General features: G+C 37.0%; 1 protein-coding gene across 5 annotated transcripts in view; it reads left to right on the top strand.

Annotated features, from left to right (window-relative positions):
* The window catches only part of ARHGEF3 (Rho guanine nucleotide exchange factor 3), a 102,061-nt gene that overhangs the window by 38,078 nt on the left and 51,678 nt on the right, over window positions 1–12,305 (top strand). For all 5 annotated transcript variants that reach the window (XM_028719095.2, XM_028719097.2, XM_077924938.1 and 2 more), the window contains one exon: window positions 6,115–6,177. In XM_028719095.2, the coding sequence (XP_028574928.2) occupies window positions 6,115–6,177 (63 nt within the window). The remainder of the gene's footprint in view (window positions 1–6,114; window positions 6,178–12,305) is intronic.

The raw sequence follows: 12,305 nt of genomic DNA, 5'->3' as shown, positions 1-12,305 counted from the left end.
TTCCTAATGAGACTGACAGGCCATCGATTTTTGAGGTGGTTACTAAGTAGCTTCCTTTTTGTGCTTATGGAGTTGATTGATCATAGTGAGCTGTTGCTGCCCTTAATTATATGAGTTAAATTTTTAAACATAATTATTCTGACTGCAGTTTTTATAAATTGTTGTCTTATTTATGTTCTGTTTGGAAGCCACTTTGGCTTCCATGGGCTGAAAAGCTAGTTAAAAGTTAAATCTAAAGACCTAAATGAAATTTTCACATGTTTTTACTTGCGTTCCTAAGAGCTAAACTGGCTAGCTACTTTTTTTCCAAATTCCTGATGTTTCTGAGTAAACTTCTTTTTAGAGGCAAGTTTCCTGATAACTTATCATGGAAAGTTTATTGCAGCACTCATATTGTACAATGGTTAAGTTTTTGTCATAAAGACATTAGTCATAGATTCTGAAGCTTAGATTTCAGAATAGTATGAAAATATAGTATGTCTCTTCTTAGAGATCATAGAAATCATAGATAAAGCCATTCAAGAAATTAAAATGCTGCTAATGGTTGCTTAGTATTAGATTTTCTGTCTTTAAAAGAAACAGTGTTTACTAATTCTGTGGCTTTACTGCTATAAATGTCTTGCTGACAACAAGAGAAAGAAAGTCTTAGATTACTTGCTGTCATAGAGTATTCAATTACAAAAATAGTCAGAAAATTTCCTCAAATCTCTCCCAGAATAGTTTAAATGTTACATGAAAGTGAACTATGTCAGTAGTTAGTAAAGTGAAACTTGTTAGTTAATTTGTTAAGATTTAGTACTAAACTGAAGATTAAAGCAATTTCTAAAACATTGATCCATAACAACAAATGGCTATATTTACATGAGTCCTTTTCATGATGAATAAGTGATTTATTTATTGTCAAAATGTATATATTTCCTTTTTAGAAAACATTCAATGCATCTTAAAACAAGTGCTTATTCTTGTCATTCCAAAACTGAATAATCTTTGCTATTTGCATGCTGTTAGTATTGCAGAAGTATTGATTTTTCCTGCCTTTCTGTAGTGAACACTAGAAAACTGTGTTTATGTAATCCAGGGGTTATATCTGACAGACTCTAAGCTAGGTCACACCTAAGGAGGCTGGCAGATGGAACCCTAAACATCTTTTCCTCAACACCTGCCATAGATCTCTGACTTTACTTCCTTTACTTCTCCAAGTTCAGTATTAGTATGAGCTAGCATGTCCTAGTGTTGACTTCTTGGCTCCAACTTGGCCAAATGTAAAACCTATACTTAGACTGGCTCTGTTTGCTATGAGTAATACACCTTAAGTTTCTTTTATCCCTTCAACCAGCAATCTTACCATACTATTTCTTTCTGAACACTACTGCAATATAGTTACCAAACTCCAACAGGCTATGGGCTTAGTGCCAGTTTATCTGTTGGTACAGAAAGTTTTTAAATGAAAAATAATGGTTCAAGCAGGCATTAATGAGGGTGCTCTATATTCCAACCACATGATACCCTTGTATTCCAGGAGGTTCATAGCAGAGGGAAGGCTATACTGCCACTGTGGGAATGGGATCAACAGCTTATAGTGACCAGCTATTATATTATATTATATTTAGATCAAACATTATATCAAAATAACTTTATATGAAGCGTTTATTATTTCAGTGTGTGTGAATAAATCACATGTTTTTGTAAGTTTTTGCATAATTCCTGTCTGATAAATACTGCTCATTACAGAGCCACTCAATTTTCTTATCAAATCAAAGATCAACAAAGGTAGTAATGTCTTGATGCATAAGAGTTACTCTTCTTACCAGTTATCTTAACAGGAGATGAGAAAGAGATATCTAATTACGGTATATTAAAGAGTGAGGCTTTAGTTACAGGAATTAAAATGAGACATTGGAAAAGGAAGTCTAGGTTATCATTATCACTGGTTTAAAGCTACTGATGAAAGAGGATTTATGCATAACACTCAGAGAGGAAATGCAAACCTCTGTCATAAAGACAGTTGAGTTTCCGGTGATGTAGATTGAATTATAGAATGGTAAATAGGCTCAAAGCAGAGGACTCTTCCCTTCCACTCTTTCACCAAGCTAATCACAGGGTAAATGATATTACCTGTCCTCCAATCATGCAAGTTCACTCACCTATACATCTCTTGTCATAAAAGACTCTTGAATATGCCATAAGACTTACCAAATATGTTTTGGCATGAGATTTCAGGGACCAGAGCCCACTTTATCAGATGCATGGAGTGTTATCCTCAGTTGGCAGGTGTTGAAACTGTATAGTATTGTTCTTTAAGGGGAATGGTTTGGCAGTGATACAGGGAAAGGTCTAAGGGGATATCTTTTTATGTATCTCCCACTGAATATTACGAAAAGTGAAAGCAAGTGGGGTTTCTACTCCTTCCTTTTCTCTATAGTCTGTAGAAATAGAATTCTGTTTGCTGTAAGCACAGTTTGTGAGACAGAGCAAGAACTGTGTTAAAGAAGTAAAGTTTCCAAGAACCATCACTCCTGTTAAGAAAACCTTGCCTCTTGCAAGAGCGGCTGTATGTACAAATGGATAGGAAAAAACCAACAAATGGTAAAAGGTGGGGTCAAAGGGCCATAAAATAAGTATTCGGTATGAGAGCTGATGTATATATGTAAACTAGCACTGAAATAATAAGCACTGCCTGAAAGCAAGCTAGTTATTTGGATGTATCCTTCTGCACAGATGTGCAATAGAATATTTGTGCACATCTGTGTGTCTCTATTCAACAAAGCGCAAAACAACAACAGCAGAATATCCCAGTTCTTAGTCTTGTGATATTTTTAGGCCCTTCCTCTGTTCTATGGCAGCAACAAAGCTAAGAGGAGACTTTGTTCCCTGCTGCCATGGCAAGCTTGCCAACATGAACAAAAAGCAACTGGGGCCTCCTAAAGCATAAAGACAAGACAATAGTTTGGCACCAGCTTCCTGGCACAATGTGCTGCATAAAATTATACACTGAAATTAAGCATACATTCAGCTACAATGCCACATTTGTTGAAAGTAACATAATGTTTGGATGTAGATGCCAAAGTCCACCTCGAACAGAAAAGCTGACATGAAGTCATCCTCAGTTTCACAGTGGAACTGAATATACCACTTGTAATACATCAAAACACATCCACTGAATTGACAGGCCAGAGCAATCTGCTCCAATCCCTCCTTCTGTTCATTCTTTTTTAACTCTCTGTTTTCACAGGTTATAATTATCCACAGTTATATAGTTAGCTAAATTGGTGTATTTGATATAAAGTTTGGTACTTGTAGAACACAAGTTCAACAGACCTCACACCTGTGGTTCTCATTCTGCTGTTTGAGATCCAATGTAAATTGGATATAAAACTGTCAGGAATAGATTTACCTTCTTATCATTTGCAAGGTTACTTAAAGAACTATTAATGTGTCTTTCCTTGCAATAGGTAGCAAAATGAAGCCTTTTAAAAAGAGTTTTCTGAAATAAGCTACAGCAGTTGAAGTGTTCTCCTGTTACACGACTTGATGCCAGTTTTCTTTGTAGAATTGTAAGCAGGCTGAACCTTGGTGCAAGATTTAAAAATGTCCTGCCTTTTATTATTAATGTCTTACTCAGGTTTCTGCTTTGAAATAAAAATCACAGATGCCAAATGGGAAATTTGATTACTTGATACAATAGCCTAGGATTAGTGGTTCTTTCAAAAATAGACTAATCTCATGGGTTTACTTACCTGCCACAGCAATCTAATAAGTAGGCTGTGATTTTCCATTTGGAAAACATCTTTTCTACCAATATTTCACTTGGTAGGGCAAAGTTATAATTCTCCTTTTAATGACAAATGAAGTAAAGAAAAAAATGGAATTAATATTCTAAAATTCATATTAACATATTTTAGTGGCTAACAGTGGTATTGTTTGTGAATGGGTAAGATGCCACACATAAAATATATGTGAGTGTTTTCATTCTGCAAGTGACCTGTTTGTTTTTTGCCATTTTGAAACGACCAATTAAAATGTGATTTGCATTAAATGGGCCTAATCTTTTAGTGAAAAGGTATAGTTGTATAAGATGCCCAGTGCGAGAATATCTGCTCACCTGGGGCTCCAGGAGGGTGGCACTTCCCACACTCTGCGGCTGGTCCTGGGAGGCAGCCATCTCCCAACCCAACTACAGGAGCGGATGGTCACCTAGTGCCACCCACCTCCAACCATGCTGGGGCCTCCGTTTTGAGCAGGCCTTGCCCACAAAGTCAATCAGGGCAGGGGCATGTTTTTGTCTAATCTTTTAGCAAAAAGGTATGCCCAGTGTGAGAATGCATTATGTGTAAATTGGTATGCCATTAAATTTTAATGTTTGGTATATTAAAAGGTTAATTTGTTCAATCAATAATTACAGGTTGAATTTACTTTTTAATTTGTTTAGTTAGAGCAGTGGTTCTCAACCTTTTTTCTCTGGGCTACGCTTTTGGTAGCTCTTTCCAGGTTCTCCAGAGATGCGTGGAAAAGAATTACATGGAAATGTACAAATATAAGAGGCGCTTTTGACTTTGTGTTATTGAGGTTGGAGGATGCATATGTGGGAGTGTATGCATGCAAGAGATGCAGGGCAATGTAATTAAAAAAGTGAGAAGAGTGACTTGGTGAATAGCTTCCACCTATCTTCAAACACAGCAGGATGGGAAGCATACCCTGACCCCCATCCTGTGATGTCATTGCAGGTTTGCCATTTGCTTTGCATACATACTTTATTATTATTTCTAAGCCCAAACTCAACTTTTCTAGAATGTCCCCTGTGCTTTCACCTTTTCCAGTCTTATACGTGAAATGGTATCTTTTAAGGACAGGCAACAGTTAACATTTTCATGAAGAGAGAGCTTTCTAGTCTACACTGTAGACTATCTTCTGCATATCTTTTCTACCAGGAAATATTTAAGTTGCCAGTTGTGACAGCTTGATAAGTTGTATACAAATGTACCTGTGCCTGGAGTTGTCTCTTTGAAAGAAACAAACCTCAAAGAAGCTGTGCTTATCAGTGAGGATTTCAGTTGTTTTTGGGTTTTTGTTTTTTTTTAACACTTCTGTATAGCCTTTAAAAAGTATTCAGGTCTAAATGTTTTTGATGTAGAATGTTTGTTTCTGGTGCTGGAGTTTCAGGTTATGCTGGAGAAGCCCTGTATTAGCTATCTGCGCACAGTACAAAGTTGGCCTTCCCCATTTATGTGTAGGTATCTTTGGGATTGTTGTGTTGGTGACCTTGTGTGAGTTGATTTCCTACCCATTCCCGACAGCCGTGCTTCAGATTGTTGTTGTTGTTGTTTAGTCGTTTAGTCGTGTCCGACTCTTTGTGACCCCATGGACCAGAGCACGCCAGGCACCTCTGTCCTCCACTACCTCCCGCAGTTTGGTCAAACTCATGCTGGTAACCTCGAAAACACTATCCAACCATCTCGTCCTCTGTCGCCCCCTTCTCCTTGTGCCCTCCATCTTTCCCAGCATCAGTGTCTTCTCCAGGGAGTCTTCTCTTCTCATGAGGTGGCCAAAGTACTGGATCCTCAGCTTCACGATCTGTCCTTCCAGTGAGCACTCAGGGCTGATTTCCTTAAGAATGGATGCGTTTGATCTTCTTGCAGTCCATGGGACTCTCAAGAGTCTTCTCCAGCACCATAATTCAAAAGCATCAATTCTTCGGCGATCAGCCTTCTTTATGGTCCAGCTCTCACTTCCATACATCACTACTGGGAAAACCATGGCTTTCACTACTGGGAAAACCATGGCTTTAACCGTGCTTCAAATATCAGTAGCCAAATGCTCTGCTGGCTGGTTGGCATTTACTCAAAAAGAGTAAGGTGCCAGGGGGCCGCCACTATGCATTCATTCAGCGTCTGTTGAAAAAGCAAAGGTTGTTACATAGTCACCCTGAAACTTCAGGTGTCTAGACTGCTGGTGGTAGTATGCAGTCCAACTATGATACTGTGGCCATGTAAACACTTGAAAAATGTTTTAGTTGTATTATAATGTTATAGGTTGAAAAATAAACATGTAAGAAGTATTTTGTTTGCTGGTCTTTTGCTAAGATATGAGCCCTTCTTTTTCTTTTCTTTTTAATAGAAGAAACGCAAGCAGAGCGCCCAGAGCGAAGATGTAATCAGTGTCTGCAGCTTTGACTCAAGTGTGAGTAATTGTTTTCTGAAATGTAAAGTGCCCAGTGTGGTTTGCTAGAGTGGGAATAACATTGGTCATTTGGGGTTTGGACCATTAAGTTTGTTCCTGTCATAAAAATACCTTCTGCTCTGCCTGTTGAAATATTGCTGACAAACTTAAAACTTTCTATTTTTGAAGCATGTGTAATTCAAGGAAACAAGTTCTATGTCCAGGAAGATAGTGCAAGTGGAATAGAACATTGTTGCATGAACTCCTGCTGATAAATTAATATTACATCTTAAATTTCTGCGTGCAACCCCAAAACATTAAGCCATTCAGAAATATATTCCTGCGCTTGACTTGATTGCTGTGACTTTACTTGATTATGAGTTATACGGGTGTTGTAAAATGCACTTGGAAACTAATTCCATCCTAATACCTTTCTTGAATCCCTAATGAAGATTTGTATTAAAAGTGGCATTTTTAATAATATGGACTGATTTGGACATAATACATTCAGTGGTCATGTTCACATGTTCATGTTAAACTGCTGAGCTGCATTGCCAGCTGAAAATACAATTGTTTGCACATGTATTTGTTGAATAGAAAGTGTCTTTTTATTTGATTTTGTTTCAATTGCTGTTAATTGGTTGCTGGTGTGTGTGTTGGTTTTCATATGCCTCATGATTTGATTTCATTGAAATTGCTCTTAATGTTTTAAATTTATTTCACTATTACTCTACTCAAGGATTGTGTGTTGATGAAGGGCAGATTAACAATGTTCTCAAATGTATAAACAATAAACTTAAACCATGGTTAAGAATGATGTATATGAGCTGGAATAAACCTGCATGAGCCTTGGATGTGCACACTCTGCCTTCCCTTCTTCTACCCAGACAGGATGAGGACCTCAGCAGTATTTACTTTCAGGTGTCTTTTAAATATCGCTGGGCATAGCATCCAAACTCAGAAGAGGCAGACTGGGATAGTGAGGGATTTGGAAACCAAGTCTTACAATGAATACTTGAAAAGTTGGGCATGTTTAGTCTGGAGAAGAGTAAAGGAAGACATGGTAGCAATCTTCAAATACCTGAAGGGCTGTCGGACAGAAGATGGAGCAAACTTGTTCCTTATTTCTCGAGAGGGCAGGACCTGAACCTGTGGGTGGAAATTACAGTGAAGCAGATTTCAGCTGAATATTAGGATAAATATTCTGAATGTAAAATCTGTTCAGCAGTGGAACATGATGGCTTTGGGTGAGGGGTAGCCTCTCTTTCATTGGAAACATTTACCAGTACTTGACAAATCACCTATCAGGAATGCATTTTGACGTGAGCAGGAGGTGGACTAGATCACCACCAAGATGCCTTCTAACTCTTATCATTACACTTAATGCAATAAGGGTGCTTCCAAAGCAGTATTACTGCTCTAAAAAAAATGTGCCTGCCTTCCTCTGATGCCTACCTGCTTTGGTTGAAAATTGAACATGTTCCATGTACTTTCCAGCAGCAAGATGCAGGTTTTCTGTTCCGGCAGAATCTGTAAACCTTTGTGGCCTTTTAATCTTCTTCTTTCTGTGTGTGCCTGTTTTAATTGAAGCCAACTCTAGGTTAATGGAGACCCTAAGCAAAGTGTCCTTTGGATGGGTCTACTCCTTTTGTCCGTGGTCCTTGGTCAGCTCACCTGACTGCAGTGGCAGCGCTCAGAGCAATGCTGGGTGATTATGCCTTTCAGATTTCCCAAGTGATGGTAGGTCTGGTGGCATTTTGAGAAATTACAGCTACTGCTCAGAGTGCCAAGCCAGAACAATATCAAATTTAAGAAAAGCCCAGATCAGACCATGCTCGTTAGTGCTGTAGTCCAGAACATATGGAGGGCACCAAACTGGGGAAGGCTGCTATAAAGGATCATAATGTTTCTATATTTAGTCTTTGTATATGTATGTACGTAATTTATTCTGTAATTAAAAAACAAACTTCTGTATTAGTGCAACCATCATGTGTGATCCATTCAGAGACCTTAGTATGGTTCCTTTGAAACAGCCTTTTGAATACTTAAGATTTAATTTAACTGTTTTTAATCTTATCATTAAACACATTCATTAGTAAGTGTATACCCATCTTTTATATAATACGTATACAAATTTATAAGCCACACTTTGCAGCATAATAAATGTGTGTTCTCTTTCTGTAATGCACACTTCCCAGATGTCACTGAATACATGACCGGGAGATGAGGACACTTCAGTTTAATCCTTTCATAAACATAATGCCATTTTAATAAGAGAAACTCAGCTGCCCTGTTTCCAGTAACACTGCTGTGTCCGCCATAGTGAGATTAATGATGGGCTAATTAAAGAACTGAGAAATTGATCATTAATGCTTGTCGCATTTTCTCCTCCATACCTACCTCTTCATGTTTGGCACATATGCTAGAAAAACTTGTATGTGCACGTGTGTGTGGAAAGGGTTGTCAATTGTCACTTGCTTAAACAATTTTAGCTTTTTGTTGTTAGCATGTGTTTGATGCTGATAATAGCACTTCCCTGTCAGCTCTCTACAGAGCTGTACCACTCAGAACATAATTCCTAGATGGCAAGTGGATGTGTAGTTCATAGCAACTGTTTCCAATAATTAAACAGTTAACTGAAATGTGTTTGAATTGTTTTGTATTATAATGGCTACATAGACCTTAAAACATGTTAGGCCAGTGGTAATATTACTGGTTGTTTCTGTGCAGCTAAATTGGGAAAGAACCAGCACATGTGAGGGAAGTGGGGGAGGACATGTATGAGCATAAAGCCTGCCTACACAGCACTGGTGGGACCAGAAGACAACTATTATAACTGTGCAAAATGTGATGTTTTGGTTCAGACCACTATCCTGTTAAGCAAAAATTATTTGGTTCCATGTTCTTCAGTGGAACTAAATTTTCTTAATTTTGTAATCCTAACGTCACTTATTAAGAAGTAAGTCCCATTGACCTCAGTTGGGCTTACTTCTGAGTAGACATGTTTAGGATTGCAGCCTACTTAGGTTATAGATCTGAGGCATAGGCTGGTACAACTATCTAGCTAAATAAATAAATAAATAAACAAACTAAACATTCTGAGACATTTTGTTGACGGGGTATGAAAATCCATATATAACAATTAATGAACCATTTTGCATTTTATTCAAGACTAAATAAAGGGTAGACAGATACAGATTAGTTATTAGCATCTACCTTCCTTACTTTAGTTTTTATATATCATTGCTAGAATTGCTTACATAACATTTGTCTGAATAGTTTAGCTTTCATTTCATTCTTCATAAAGTTGTGTGTGTGGTTTGACATCTAGTAGGCTAGAGCCTCAAACATTAAGATCCTTGGTTTACATTGCAGCCATTCTATCAAAGGGAAGATAAACTGGAATATTGAATACATTAGTCTGGTAAAGAAAGATTTTGCTTTTAAAATATGGCATTATTAACATCTTTATAGCTTTATTCATACAGTGAATAGCACCATATTGCACCCATTTCCAGTTAGTAAATATATCTGTCCACACTTCATGTCCATGTATAAAAATAGTATTGTACCATACAATACATCTTAGCTGTGCCAAACTGTCTACCTTTTTCATAATAGTCTGTCATGAAGGGATAGTTTCCTGTCCATCTTTCACAGGATGTGCTGAAGCTTTTCTTATGTTTCTGCTGGTTCAGGACAATAGTGATACTTGGCATAAAGACATCAATGGTTTTGTGCAGAATGTCTTCTTTTTTTTTTTAATACAATTGATCGGAATTGCAGTCTTTAGCTCATTTGGCAAGTTTTATTTGAGACCTTGAGATATGCACTTGAATTGATGGCTTCTTACTTGAATGTATCAGAAATCACCTTGGAAGATATGATGCTGTCTCGTTAAAACAAGTATAAAACTCAGAATAAAACAAGAATAAAACTCAGGTGCTATAAAACAGGCAAAGTGTACCTCCTCAGCAGTAGCCTGCTTTTATTTTCAGAAAGGTAACCATTTTATACCAGATGCTATTCAGATTTTTCAAGCTAAAGTGTCGTCGCAGCTACTTTTTGGGATCCCAATATGGATATTAGCATATAATAGTGATTTAGATAAGATGCACTCAGGTTTCTTGAGACGTATCATGGGGCTCCCAAGTTCAATCAAGTATGAGACAATGTGTGCAGAACTAGGTATGCACACAAGACCTTTTGAACATTTCCCTCTCAGCTTTTGTCAAGGGCAGATATTTAAACATCCCCAGAAATGATAGACACTGCAGATATTCTTTGAATGTGGTGGACACTGTAGAACATATTCTTGTTAGGTATCATTCATCACGAAACAGGAAAAGGGTGCAGATAACTTTAAGGACATTTTCTATGAGTTCTGGGTGTGGTTTTCCAGGCTAATTAAGCACAGCTGGTTATGTGTATAAAGAGAAGAAGTTCCAGTTTGCAACTGCCTGCAGAAAGAGAACACCCACATGCTTTGTGTTTGTATAGTTGTAATAAAACTTGTTTGAGTATTTTACATCAGTCTCGTGGTTCTGTCATCTGCCGCCAGGGAAAATTCGCCTCCAATAATTCTTTTCTACTGTCCTTTCTACAACCAGTTACACAAACACGTGCTATCCCCTCTTTTGGGGAGTCCAACATCACAGCACAATGAAAGTATCAGATTCTATCTGTCTGACATTAACCTGGAAGTAACTGCAAGGGTGGCTGAGGAAACCTAGTCAGATGGGCAGAGTATAAATAAAATAATAATAATAATAATAATGATGATGATGATGATGATGATTATTATTATTATTATTATTATTATTATCATTATCATCATCATCTATTATAACCACTCCTATACCAACATAAGAAAAACCTGAAGCATCAGAACAATTATCCATTTAGTCCCCTTTATTTTCATAGTGGCCCATCAGATGCCAGATATGAAAACCATATAGCTCTCTCCCTTTGTTTCTCTGCAGTAGCCGATATTATTGGTGTTTTCCCTCTGCACTTACTTAATTTTTGATTCTTCTGCTTTGTGATGCTACCCTTTTGCTGTGCAAATGAAAGGAAGCCTCCAAAAAGTGACTGCTCAGTTTAGCTTTCAAAATTAAAACAAAATCTATTCATTTCTGTTGTATCTTCTCTTCTGAAAATTGGACCATTCAGCCGTATTAGATGCATTTATTGTACACATTACTTAAAGGCATTGTAAAATCCACAGTGATTATACAGCATATGTCCAGGAACGCTTGTTCTGTTAGGCAGGTTAGGCAGGCAGATGTTTTGATCTGTCCTGATGACCAGTGATTTTCTGATGCACAGGCTCTTAACATTTACAAGATGGTATCTGTTTTCAGTGACTGTGTAATGTCTTTGTCTGCTGACAAACTCTACACTACGCATATATTTATGGCGCCACAAGATTTAGGATTGGAACATAAATGACTATTATGTTGTAGCAGACTCTGTGCCGTCAATGCCTTTAAGGTTTTATTATGATCTGGTAAGGTGATGTTAGTTTAATTAGAAGTTTTATTAGTTTTCTTATTATGAATTCTGAATATGTAATCATTCTAGTTCTCATGCATTTCACACATGGTATGGGTCAGAGTTTGTATTCTCCATGGATTTTGATAGCTTTAACAACTGAATTTGAACTTGGTACGTGTGTGTGAAAGTCAATATTGCTAAAAATTCTGAACTAATTAAGCGTAATAAAAACTTGAGTGTCAAGTTATGGCAATCTTATATTAGAAAGATCAGAAGGGATTAGCTTCTTCACCAATTATGGACTTGAAATAATTAAAAATATTGTTGCAGCCTTTTTTAGTTTGATTTAAATTTAATACTGTTACACCTTAGTAGTAGAGAGTACTTAAACCTTGGTTAATATATATATTCTATTCATGAATTATGCATGTGTCACTCTGTTTTTTGTCAGAGTAGGCCAATATGTATGTAGAATCAGATTTGATAATAAAGTCAACATATCTAATCTGTTTGTAATTATTCTATGGACAATCTGCCTCAATGTTATTAACTGCAGTTTTTCTTTTATAAGACAACTGATATGCTTTTAATTTTGAATTTAAATTATACAGAGAGATAGTAATGTAATTGTGTGTTAGCTTTTGGGACTGTAA

The sequence above is a fragment of the Podarcis muralis genome, chromosome 2 (assembly GCF_964188315.1).
Source record: "Podarcis muralis chromosome 2, rPodMur119.hap1.1, whole genome shotgun sequence".
Lineage (NCBI taxonomy): Eukaryota > Metazoa > Chordata > Lepidosauria > Squamata > Lacertidae > Podarcis > Podarcis muralis.
This window is presented reverse-complemented; position numbering and strand designations above follow the sequence as displayed.